Below are 13,399 nucleotides of genomic sequence, written 5' to 3'. Positions count from 1 at the left end.
GTCCTGTCACCTCCTTCCAGACTGAGCAAAGTGTCCATGTGTAAGCCCAAGGTTTCAAACAGCCAGCTCATGCACTAAGGACAGATCCTGGTCCCACAGACTGGATGCCTCCCAAACAGATCAAGCTATTCAATGGTCTCACTTATCCAGAGGGCCTGATCCAGCTGGGGGCTCCATAGCCTTTGGTTCATAATTCATGTGCTTCCATTCGTTTGGCTATTTGTCCCTGTGCTTTTTGCAATCTTGGATTCAACAATTCACGCTCTTGCAGACCCTCCTCTTTCTCGACAGTTGGACACCTGGAGCTCCACCTGGGACCTGGCTGAGGATCTCTGCATCCACTTCCATCAGTTATTGGATGAGAGTTCCAGCATGACCGTTAGGGTGTTTGGCCATCTGATCACCAGACTAGGTCAGATCAGGCTTTCTCTCAACCATTGCCAGCAGACTACAGAGGATTTATTATTGTGGATTTCTGGGGACCTCCCCAGCACTCTGCCTATTCCTGTTCTTATGTGGTCTTCATTTTTATCATGGTCGGTTATTCCTTGTTCTCCCTTTCTGTTCTTGATCAAGCTGGGATCTCCTGATCCCCTAAGCTTTCTTTCCCTCAAACCTTGCCCTTCATTACTCCCACTGTCATCCAGGTTGTTCATGTAGATCTCATCCATTTCTCTGTCATTGGGTGATCCTTGGGTCTTTCCTAGGGTCCTGTTTTCTAGGTAGCCTCCCTGGAGTTGTAGAGCAGTCTAGTCATCTTTGTTTTACATCTAGTATCCTCCTATGAGTGAGTACATACTGTGTTTGTCCTTTTGAGTCTGGGTTACCTCACTCAGGATGATTTTTTCTAGATCCATCCATTTGCCCACAAACCTCATGATGTCATTGTTTTTCTCTGCTGAGAAGTACTCCATTGTGTATATGTACCATATTTTCTTTATCCATTCTAGGTTGTTTCCAGGTTCTGGCTATTACAAACAAAGCTGATACAAACATAGCTGAGCAAATGCCCTTGTGGTATGATTGAGCATTCCTTGGGTATATGCCCAAGAGTGCTATAGCTGGGTCTTGGGGGAGATGGATTCCCAATTTTCTAAGGAAGTGCCATATTGATTTCCAAAGTGGCTGTACAAGCTTGCATTCCCACCAGCAGTGGAGGAGAGGAGAGTTCCCCTTGCTCCACATCCTCTCCAGCATAAGCTGTCTTCTGTGCTTTTGATCTTAGCCATTCTGACAGGTGTAAGGTGGTATCTCAGAGTTGTTTTGATTTGCATTTCCCGGATAATTAGGGATGTTGAGCAAGTCCTTAAATGTCTTTCAGCCATTTGAACTTCCTCTGTTGAGAATTCTCTGTTTAGTTCTATAGCCCATTTCTTAATTGGACTGTTGGGCATTTTGATGTCTAATTTCTTAAGTTCTTTATATATTCTGGATATCAGCCCTCTGTCAGATGTGGGGTTGGTGAAGACCTTTTCCCATTCTGTAGGCTGTCACTTTGTCTCGTTGACCGTGTCCTTTGCTCTACAAAAGCTTCTCAGTTTCAACAGGTCTCATTGATTGATTGTTTCTCTCAGTGTCTGTGCTACTGGTGTTATATTTAGAAAGTGATCTCCGGTGCCAATGCGTTCAAGAGTACTTCCTACTTTCTCTACTATCAGGTTCAGAGTAGCTGGATTTATGTTGAGGTCTTTGATCCACTTGGATTTAAGTTTTGTGCACGGTGACAGATATGGATCTATTTGCAGCCTTCTACACATTGACATCCAGTTATGCCAGCACCATTTGTTGAAGATGCTTTCTTTTTTCCATTGTACATTTTTGGCTTCTTTGTCAAAAATTATATGTTCATCGGTGTGTGGGTTAATGTCAGGGTCTTCAATTCGATTCCATTGGTCCACATGTCAGTTTTTATGCCAGTACCAAGCTGTTTTTATTACAGTAGCTCTATAGTAGTGCTTGAGGTCGGGGATCGTGATGCCTCCAGAGGTTGTTTTGTTGTGCAGGATTCTTTTGGCTATCCTGGGTTTTTTGTTTTTCCATATGAAGTTGAGTATTATTCTTTCCAGATCTGTGAAGAATTGTGTTGGTAATTTGATGGGAATTGCGTTGAATCTGTAGATTGCTTTTGGTAAGATTGCCATTTTTACTATGTTAATCCTGCCTATCCATGAGCATGGGAGATCTTTCCATTTTCTGGCATCTTCTTCAATTTCTTTTTTCAGGGACTTAAAGTTCTTGACATATAGGTCCTTCACATGCTTAGTTAGAGTAACCCCAAGGTATTTTATAACATTTGTGGCTATTGTAAAGGGTGATATATCTCTGCTTTCCTTCTCAGTCTGTTTGTCTACTGTATATAGAAGGGCTTCTGATTTTTTTGAGTTGATCTTGTATCCTGCAATGTTGCTGAAGGTTTTTATTAGCTGTATCAGTTCCTTGGTTGAATTTTTGGCGTCACTCATGTATACTAACATGTCATCTGCAAATAGGGAGAGCTTGACTTCTTCCTTTCCAATTTGTATCCCCTTAATCTCTTTATGTTGTCTTATAGCTTTGGCTAGAACTTCAAGTACTATATTGAATAAGTAGGGGGAGAGGGGACAGCCTTGCCTTGTTCCTGATTTTAGTGGTATTGCTTTGAGTTTCTCTCCATTTAATTTGATGTTGGCTGTTGGCTTGCTATAGATTGCCTTTATTATGTTTAGGTATGTTCCCTGTATTCCTGATCGCTCCAAGACCATTATCATGAAGGGGTGTTGGATTTTGTCAAATGCCTTTTCTGTATCTAGTGAGATGATCATGTGGTTTTTTTCCTTGAGTTTGTTTATATGGTGTATTACATTGACGGACTTTTGTATGTTGAACCACCCTTGCATCCCTGGGATGAAGCCTACTTGATCATGGTGGATAATTGTTTTGATGTGTTCTTGGAGTCTGTTTGCCAGAATTTTATTGAGTATTTTTGCATCAATGTCCATGAGGGAGATCGGTCTGTAGTTCTCTTTCTTTGTTGTATCTTTGTTTGGTTTGGGAATCAGGGTAATTGTAGCCTCATAGAAGGAGTTTGGTAATATGCCTTCTTCTTCTATTGTGTGGAACAATTTAAAGAGTATTGGTATTAAGTCTTCTTTGAAGATCTGGTAGAATTCTGCAGTGAAACCATCAAGTCCAGGGCTTTTTTTGGTTGGGAGACTTTTAATGACTGATTCTATTTCCTTAGGGGTTATTGGACTATTTAAATGGTTTATCTGCTCTTGATTTAACTTAGGTATGTGGTACCTATCCAGAAAATTAACCATTTCTTTTAGATTTTCCAGTTTTGTGGAGTAGAGGTTTTTGAAGTATGACCTGATGATTCTCTGGATTTCCTCATTGTCTGTTGTTATGTCCCCCTTTTCATTTCTGATTTTGTTAATTTGGATGCTCTCCCTCTGTATTTTGGTTAGTTTGGGTAAGGGCTTGTCTATCTTGTTGATCTTCTCAAAGAACCAACTCTTTGTTTCATTAATCCTTTGTATTGTTCTCTTTATTTCTATTTTATTGATTTCAGCTCTCAATTTGATAATTTCCTGGTGTCTGTTCCTCCTGGGAGACTTTGCTTCTTCCTGTTCAAGGGCTTTCAGGTATGCTGTCAAGTCACTAGTGTGAGATTTCTCCAGCTTCTTTATGTGGGCATTCAGTGCTATGAATTTCCCTCTTAGCACTGCTTTCATAGTATCCCATAAGTTTGGGTATGTGGTGTATTCATTTTCATTGATCTCTAGGAAGTCTTTAATTTCTTTCTTTATTTCTTCCTTAACCCATTGGTGATTCAGTTGAGCATTGTTCAGTTTCCATGAAATTGTAGGATTTCTGTAGGGTTTTTTTTTTTTGTTGTTGAAATCTAACTTTAAACCATGGTGGTCTGATAGAACACAGTGGGTTTTGTATCTGTTGAGATTTGCTTTGTGGCCAAGTATGTGGTCGATTTTAGAGAAGGTTCCATGGGGTGCTGAGAAGAAGGTATATTCTTTTTTGTTTGGGTGGAATGTTCTGTAGATATCGATTAAGTCCATTTGTGCCATTACATCAGTTAAGTCCATTATGTCTCTGTTAAGTTTCAATTTGGCCGATCTGTCCAGAGGTGAAAGTGGGGTATTGAAGTCTCCCACTATTAATGTGTGGGGTTTTATATGTGATTTAAGCTTTAGTAATGTTTCTTTTACATATGTGGGTGCCCTTGTGTTTGGGGCATAAATGTTCAGAATTGAAACTTCATCTTGGTGGATCTTTCCTGCAATGAGTATGTAGTGTCCTTCATCATCTCTTTTGATTGAATTTAGTTTGAAGTCTATTTTGCTGGATATTAGAATGGCTACACCAGCTTGCTTCTTAAGACCATTTGATTGGAAAGTCTTTTACCAGCCTTTTATTCTTAGGAGGTGTCTGTCTTTGAATTTGAGGTGTGTTTCTTGTATCCTGCTTTTGTATCCATTCTGTTAGTCTGTGTCTTTTTATAGGTGAATTAAGTCCATTGATATTAAGGGATATTAATGACCAGTGATTGTTCGTTCCTGTTGTTATTTTTATTTTTTGGTGGTAGTGTGAGTGTATTTCTCTTCTTTGGGGTTTACTGCTGTGGTGTTATCTATTGCCTGTGTTTTCATGGGTGTATCTGCCTTCCTTAGGTTAGAATTTTCCTTCTAGTGCTTTCTGTAGGGCTGGGTTTGTGGATAAGTATTGTTTAAATCTGGTTTTGTCTTGGAAGGTCTTGTTCACTCCATCTATGATGATTGAAAGTTTTGCTGGGTATATTAGTCTAGGCTGGCATCCATGGTCTCTTAGTGTCTGCATTATATCTGTCCAGGTCCTTCTGGCTTTCAAAGTCTCCATCGAGAAATTGGGTGTTATTCTGATGGGTTTGCCTTTATAAGTCCCTTGGCCTTTTTCCTTTGCTGCCCTTAATATTCTTTCTTTCTTCTGTACGTTTAGTTGTTTAATTATTATGTGCTGAGGGGACTTTTTTGGGAGGTCTAGTCTGTTTGGTGTTCTATAGGCTTCTTGTATCTTCATAGGCATTTCCTTCTTTAAGTTGGGAAAGTTTTCTTCTATGATCTTGTTAAATATATTTTCTGTGCCTTTGAGTTGGTATTCTTCTCCTTCCTCTATCCCTATTATTTGTAGGTTTGGTCTTTTCATGGTGTCCTAAATTTCTTGAACATTTTGGGTCATGACTTTGTTGGTTTTAGTGTTTTCTTTGACTGATGAATCTATTTCTTCTAATGTATCTTCAACACCAGAGATCCTCTCTTCCATCTCTTGCATTCTGTTGGTTATACTTGCCTCTGAAGTTCCTGTTTGTTTACTCAGATTTTCTATTTCCAACATTCCTTCTGCTAGTGTCTTCTTCATTTTTTCTATTTCCCTCTTCAGGTCTTGGATTGTCTCCCTTGCTTTTTCATGATTTTCATTCAAGGATTTATTGTTTTCTTCTGCTTTAATTGTCCTTTCCTCTAGTTTTTTATAGCATTCTTCCCATTTTTTGTTTGTCTGTTCCTTTATTTTATTTGTGATTTCTTCTATATAAGGCTCTAGCGTCTTCATGAAGTTACTTATTAGGTTGTTTCCTTCTTCTTCTTCTTCTTCTTCTTCTTCTTCTTCTTCTTCTTCTTCTTCTCCTCCTCCTCCTCCTCCTCCTCCTCCTCCTCCTCCTCCTCCTTCTTCTTCTTCTCCTTCTTCTTCTTCTTCTCCCATTCCATGATGTTCAGGTCTAGCTGTTGGAGAAGGGCTAGATGCTGGTGATGCTGTATTGCTCTTTATTTTGTTGTATGTACTTCTGCCTTGACGTCTGCCCATCTCCTCTTGTGTTCGTTCTTGGTCTTATCAGTGTACTTGGTCCAGAGACAGTTGACAGATTAGGGAGCCCCTCTCTGGTCCAGATGGAAGCTCTGGGCCAGATGGGAGTGCTGTTCCAGATGAGAGTGCTGGCCAGATAGGAGCTGGGGGGCTGGACTCTGTGTCTCGGGAAGTCCCTGATGTCTCCTTATTTTGTCCAGATGGGAGTTCCTCTTGTCCAGATGGGAGTTCCTCTGGTCTCTGGTCCAGATGGGAGTTCCAGGGCAGGATGGAAGCTGGGGGCTGGACTCTGAGTCTCAGGAAGTGGCTGGGGTCTCGGGCAAATGGGTGTGGGGGCAGGGTGTGGAGACTGCAGTGTCTGCTTGCATGCAATCTTGGAAAAGGGGAGCCTTCCAGCAGGGCCGGCCCATTGGCAGGCAACTGGGGCCAAGTTGGTCAGGTCCTCCTGAGGTGGCCTGTGTCCAGCGGTGGGACCCAGGTGCAGTTCACTTCTGTAAATCTTACTCTTACTCTGTGGCTTGCTATGTTGCTGGGTGGCTGGCCTCTGAAGTCCTCCTCCTTCTCTGGCTCCTTCTTTTTCATCTTTCCAGATTTCTCCTTCTATATATTCTCTCTGCCTGCCAGCCTCACTTATCCTTTCTCCTGCCTCACCATTGGCCGTTCAGCTCTTTATTAGACCATCAGGTGTTTTAGACAGGCAAAGTAACAGAGCTTCACAGAGTTAAACAAATTCAACATAAAAGTAACACACTTTAAAATAATATTCTACAACACTGAGTCACATCGGATTTCAGTGTGGGGCCCAGAGGCAAGCTCCATATCATGACCTAGCTTGGCTTGGTCTACATGCCAGGCATGAGAAGGCAAGAAAGCACTAGGTAAAAATGAAGTTATAATTCAAGGTTGTCCTTAGTCCAGAGATTGGGGGCTGGACTTTCTCACAGTTCCAAGTGGAAGATAGAGAAATGAATTCCCTGTGAGAGCCGAAAAGTCACAGTTTCATCACTTTCTGTCCCAGAAAGCAAGTTGTGGGATTGGGGGTGGAGTATAGCCTAAGGGGAGAGGGTCAGTCTCTGGCCTATGATCTAACAAGAGATCTGGAGACAGTTTGGAGTCTATGGTAGGATGTGTGTATACTGTGCAAATGGTAAACCATTTTATATGTAAAAGACTTGAACTTCCCTGGATTTTGATATCTGTAGTTGTCTTAGTTAGCATTCCTATTGCTGTGAAGAGACACCATGACCACAGAAACTCTTTTAAAGGAAAACATTTAATTGGGGCTGCCTTATAGTTTCAGAGGTTCAGTCCATTATCCTTATGGTGGGAAACACATATGCAGGCAAATGTGATGCTGGAGAAGGAGCTGAGAGTTCTGTATCTTGATCCACAGAAATCAGGAAATAAATTGAGACACACTTCCTCCAACAAGACCACACCTCCTAATAGTGCCACTGCCTATGAGCCAATTACATTCAGACTACCACAATAGTGGATCTTGGAACCAATTTTCTGTGAACATCAAGAGGCCGCTGTATTTCCCATTTCTTCCTTCCTTCCTTCCTTCCTTCCTTCCTTCCTCCCCCCCCCACCCCCCGCCTCAACTTTAAATAGATGATCTTTATCAGTACCTTCTTGACTTGTGGCGCATACACTTGGTCACACTGAATCTTCCTTCCACCCCCTTGGAAGGGAAGGCCTATGAATTAGAAACTTCCTTTGTCATACAGAATTGAAGGTAGTACAATGTCTTATTTCTTCTAATGCTTTGCCTCTCTCTAAGACTTCATCATGGCTGCCTCTGTCCTTGAGCCATTCTCCTAATAAAACCCCTTTGAAGGGTGATCTCCCATCGGCTTCCTGTCAGCGAACTTGCCATTATTTTTCTTTTATCTAACACCATAGTTGTCTATATTTTTCCTATATCATCTTCTAAGAGTTTCATGATTTTCTGTTTAATACATTTGAATTAATGGTCTTTTTTTTTTTTTTTTTTTTTGCATGGATGTCCAATTATTCTAGGACCATCTGTTAGAAATACCAGTTTCTGTAACTCATGACTTTATCTGTCATTAATATTAGTTGTCATTATCTGGTGGGTCCATTCTAAGCTCCCTCTTCTGTCCCATGGAGGCAATTGTCATTGTCTTTTTTCCTGTAGCTTTATGGTGAGCCCTGAATGGTGACAATTTCCCATATTTGTTCTTTTCTCTCAGAGTCCAGAGTGCCAACCATTAGACTGTGGAACCAATCCTGTTCTTTTCCTTCAATATTTTGCTGACTACCCTGGATCTCTTCCTTCTTCACATAAACTTTAGAAAAATATTATTCATATCAACAACTTAGTTTGCAATGACTTTTATTGAAATTGTATGGAATCTAAAGACCGCATTGGAAATGACTGAAATTATGGCATAATCTGGCTATCCATGAACATGGAATATTTTCTCTTTTCAATGAAATCTTTGGTTTTTTTTTTTAATCAGGCTTTTGTAGTTTTGTAGCATATATATAGTATATACTTTGATAAATTTATACCTAAATATTTCATTGAATACCTGAGTTTTTAACTTTTTATGTTAATGTAATTGGCATTCTGTTTTAAATCTCAAATTTTATGTAGTCATTGCTTGTGTGTAAGAAAGTGATTGACTTAAAATTTTTTATTTACTTACTGTTATTGGATGTGGTGTGTGTGTGTGTGTGTGTGTGTGTGTGTGTGTGTGTAAAACCACATACATGCTATGGTGTATGTGTGGATGTCAGAGGACAGCTCTGTGGAGTTGGCTCTCTTCCTCCACCTTTACAAGGGTTCCAGGGTTTGGGCTCAGGTCACCTTTACCCACTGAGCCATGTCACTGGCCTGTGACTGGCTTTTGCATATTAACTTTGGATCTTGGAAATTTAATTTGTGTATTAGATTAAGAAAAGTTTTCTCTTTTTTTGTTTCTTTGTTTCTTTTTTTCTTTTTTTTTCTTTCTATTTTTTAAGAATAGCTTTCATTGTTGGTGTCTACTCAGATTTTTATTATAGTCATGCAGGAATCTATAAACAAAGGGAGTTTTGTTTTCCTTCCTAACCTATTTTATTGTATTTTCTTGTCTTCATTAGCTGGGACTTCCTGTTGTCCCAGTGAGGCCAAGGAGAGAAGGAATGAGGTAGGCAGTGTCCACAGGGCAGTGGATTGAAATATTCAAGGACTGCCTCATAGGGACAGGTAGGTGAAGTACACTAAACTGACCAACTGTTGTCAGCGACCAGGGTCTTTATAGAAATCATCTTTGAAGCATGGCGAGCCCTCAGGCCCAGGAAGGCTGCTCCTTTCCTTGCCTTTCTGGGCCAAGTCAGATGTTCCAGATAGTTCTACCACAATGTGTTCTTTGTTTTCTTCATCTGACACCTGCTCAACCTCTCCTTGTTTGATCCTCACAGATCCGGACGAAAGACAGGATCTTTGATAGCATCAGCCACCTCATCAACTACCATCTTGAGAGCAGTCTGCCCATCGTCTCTGCAGGGAGCGAGCTTTGCCTCCAGCAACCAGTGGAGAGGAAACACTGAGCTGGCCCAGCACCTGCCCCATGCCCTGTGCCAGGTCAGGAGGACCTGGGTCCACTGCTCTCAGCCTCTGGGAACTGGGGCTGCTGTCTGTGGGCTCATTGCCTTCCTCAAAAGCTCCTCCCAAGGGAGCTTTCCTTCAAGTTCAAATTTCATAAACGTGTTCTACACATCTCAGATGCATATTAGAGGTGTATATACCCACACATCCTGTACAAATGGGCCCTATATTTATATTTTTTAAGACTAAGAAAGATGTGAGACTAATGCCCTATGCTCTATGTTTTTAGTGAGAGGCAAATTTGATTTTAGTTGTTCAGGCAAAAATTTTAATTCAGCTGACCTACTGAGAAATTTTGCTAGGAAGGTGTAATCTGCAGTTCTAAATAATAAGCACAACACAAGGTGAATGCAGGTGAGCTGGCAGCTCCAGGACAGACAGACTTGAGATAGAATATGGCAGCATGCTGCCCAAACATCTGCCCCTGCCCTACAGCTCATATGAGTGCTGGTTCTGGGCTGTAGCGTTTGTTGTTCACAGATGGATGTGCCTCCTCTGGCTCTGGCTTCTGTAACCCCAGAGAGATGGCATGTCAATGGGTTTTCTGTCACATGATGACCTACTGAAGCCCCACTCCAAAGCAGGTGGTACTCTGCCTCTTTTTGGGATCATGTTTTAGGTCATGTTTGACCCATGTTGTTTGGGTCATGAGGACCCATCACCTTTGACCCCAGTTGTGTGTGTGTATGGATTTGAGGCATTCATTCAAGGCCAAATATGGTACAAAATAAGACTTAAGATCTCCAGTTGACAAAGGCTTCCTTTGTTTTCATCAGTATAGTGATGAATGTCTGTGGAAGGCAGGCTATGGAAAGTATTCCTGGTCTGTATATCCTTCAAGCCAGTGTGTTCATCACAGGCTGTGCATGGAAGGTGTTGGTGAAATGGCCTCCCACCTACCTCTTGTATTCAGTAGACAAAAAGCACGTGTAAGAGCCTTACAAGGCATGTACCAGCTTCTGCCCAGAATTGAGCCTTGGAGACAAACCCACTGTCTGTTCCTCCCATTTTAGTGTATACTGGGCATCATGCTCCAAAGTCTTTGGAGCCCCTGAAGTGAGGATGATGGTAAGCCCCTCCCCCTCCCCTCCACATCTTCTCAGCCCAACAAAAAGGGACCACATCCATGGTCCTCTGTCTTGACCCTCTTCCTATCAGCTCAGAAGTTGTTGATTCATGGTGGGTGATTTCATGCTTGAAAATTGGCTGAGTCTATGACTTAAAAATCATTTGGGCTGTGATCATTCTGTGATTTAACAAACACAGGCAGATGATGCATTTGTTGGTTGGTACCTCCTCATAAGACTGCAACCTGGCTCTGGTCCTCATGAGACCCCATGTGTGTGGCACCTCTGGTCAGTAAAATAGGACTCTGAACATTTTAGGGTTTGACGGTCATAAATTGGATGTTTTAAGAGGAATCGTGTGTGTGTGTGTGTGTGTGTGTGTGTGTGTGTGTGTGTGTGTGTATGTATAGAGGGTGTGTGTAGAGGATTGTGTCTAGTGTTTAAGAACACTGGCTTCTCTTCTAGAGGACTTAGGTTTAATTCTCAACACCCACATGGCAGCTCACAAATGTCTGTAACTCAAATCCCGGGTATCTATCTTCTTCTGGCCCCCATGGGCACTAAGTAGACACATGATGCACATACACATTTGCAAGCAAAATACCCATACATGTAAAAATAAATTAATATTTAAAAAAGAGTAGTTAAGGAGAAACTTAACCATTAGGCAAATCAGGGTTCTGCATGGCTCTACTGCTAAGGGTGTGAACACTGCTTTTCCTGCTGTGTAGTCATTTGGATGCCAAGGGGTGAGTCTGGGTCGAGAAGATCCCAGGCTCTGTACATGAGAGCCTCTTTTCAGTTTTTACCCTTTGAGGGACCACTGAATCCAAGATGGCAGTAGAATGTTCTAGAATTAGAATTCTGGGGAACCTAGCATCAACACTCACTGTCCTACTTCATCCTGAATGGTGTTGGTGGCAGACACTACATGGATGAAGCCCTGGAGATGAGCAGATATACTGATAGCTCCTGGCTCAGGCTCTTGCCCTGAGACCATACACATAGGCTTTGGGATGCTCCTAAGAGTCACCCAGAATTCTGTCCCTCAGGAGGCTATGTCTTGTGCACACACATACGGGTCCTGTTACTCCTGTGTGTGAATGTGTACTACATACAAATGTATATATATTTACCTTCCCCCCGTTCTTGAATTCTCCATGTTGTGCAAGGCTAAAATGCCTATGTTTGAGACACCAGTAACATGTTGCCGACCGTCAGCACCTCAGCATTTGCTCTGCTTTATTTCCCTCTCCAGAGAAGTTAAAAAGCAGGACTCAGAATTACACCAGTCTTCTCCCAAGTCAGCGTTGAGTTTGAGGGTGATAGGATTTATAGAAATCAATTTAGAAAATTGGAAGTAGTGGGGTCGATAAATTTTCTATTTTAATTCAAAATATGTAATTTTGATCTCAGATTACAGGACTGGACATGTGCTTAGGGAAGTCTTTCAGACACAAGGCAGCCATGTTCTGACCTCTGTTCCCTGTAAAGCATGTCAGAGGTCACTCAAGTTTATCATTTCCTTCTACAAACACTGTGTATGTGACGGGACATTCCCTCAAACATCACTTACACATGGGGAAACTGAGGCTCACATCAGGTCCCTTGGTCAGCTAACAGCAGAGCCATTCTCCTCACTCAGTGTTTTCTGTGTACAACTGTGGGCTAGTCTGTGCTTGGAGGCCAGGCTTTGGAGGCAAACCCAGCAAAGCCTCATCCTCGAGCCTGAGTCCCTCTTTCTTCGGTTTCCTGCCCATATCTGCCTGGGTAGGGCAGGGTTACAGGCTACAAAGCAGCAACTCCAGGCAGAACCACCATATTCAGGTCTTCAATCCCTGGGCACAGTGGCTGAGTCTATGCCCGGCCTCAGCATTCAGAGTGTGCCTGGATCCTATGCTCCTTCTTGTGGGTATCCTGCTACACCACCCAGAACTCTGCATCTATTAGTGGTGCATGATGGGGCTCAACAGTCCTAAAGCAGCCTGTCTGCTCTTGTACATTGGCCCCAAAGCTCCTGCCTAGTCCCTCTTTCCCTTGCCCTCCTGGGAGAATTAGCTGTGCTTCAAATAGCCCCTCCATGCTGGTGAAGCTGGTTGGGCCTCCCATGGGGCTCCTCACCATGGTCTAGGTTGGCTCTGAACTCCTCCCCCTACCATCAGGTGGGCAGTCTGCTAATGACACATTCAAATAGCTCCATCTTGAATCTACACTTATGTTGCCATGGTGTCCTTCTTGTATTTAAAGAACCAAGAGCTGGGTGCCTGCTCAGCTTTGATGAGCAGCTTTCTGTTATGGGCCATCTCAGATGGTGGACAGATGGATTGATGCCAAATAGGCCACATGTGGCAACTGTGAGGTTGTCCTGGCAACAGAGGCAGTTGTAAGTAAAGGCTGTGATACACCATGAGTGGAAGGAAAAGCCTAGATTGGAAGGGAGGAAAAGAGAATGAATCCCCCAAAGTCCACAGGCTTCAGGTCTCAGTTGCCATGTGTCCAGGCTCCATGTCCATCCTGGTGTCCTGGAAAATGCCCCCTTCCCCAAAGAGAGGCTTTCCCCATGGCAGCATCAGACACCTAGGAGGCTTCCATAGAGGGGCCACCTCATTTCCGTGTTAGAGTCAATATCACATCCTCTTCTTGTTGGAGTGAGTTGAGTTGAAACCCCACTTCCCTAAGATAGTGATGCAGCGGTGGCCACCTGAGTAAAGCTCAGCCCCAGGACACCTAGAACAGTAAGGCTCAGTCAGCCCCAGGACACCTAGAACAGTAAGGCTCAGTCAGCCCCAAGACACCTAGAACAGCATGGCTTTGGCTGCAGATGGGTTCTCTGAGCCATGGCTTGTGCCACACCCTAGGGCTTTCCTCAAAGAGTGGT

The 13,399-nt window shown here is 42.7% G+C and overlaps 1 protein-coding gene across 1 annotated transcript in view; it reads left to right on the top strand.

Annotated features, from left to right (window-relative positions):
• Shc3 (SHC adaptor protein 3) overlaps positions 1 to 10,926 on the top strand; it is a 117,478-nt gene extending 106,552 nt beyond the window's left edge. Inside the window, exon 12 of the mRNA XM_036187784.1 lies at positions 9,268 to 10,926. Within this exon, the coding sequence (XP_036043677.1) occupies positions 9,268 to 9,396 (129 nt within the window). The 3' untranslated portion in view covers positions 9,397 to 10,926. The remainder of the gene's footprint in view (positions 1 to 9,267) is intronic.
• The last annotated feature ends 2,473 nt before the right edge of the window (positions 10,927 to 13,399 follow it).

The sequence above is a fragment of the Onychomys torridus genome, chromosome 5 (genome assembly GCF_903995425.1).
Source record: "Onychomys torridus chromosome 5, mOncTor1.1, whole genome shotgun sequence".
NCBI classification, from domain to species: Eukaryota; Metazoa; Chordata; class Mammalia; order Rodentia; family Cricetidae; genus Onychomys; species Onychomys torridus.
The sequence above is the reverse complement of the archived record's forward strand: the minus strand, read 5'-3'. Positions and strand labels throughout refer to the sequence as shown.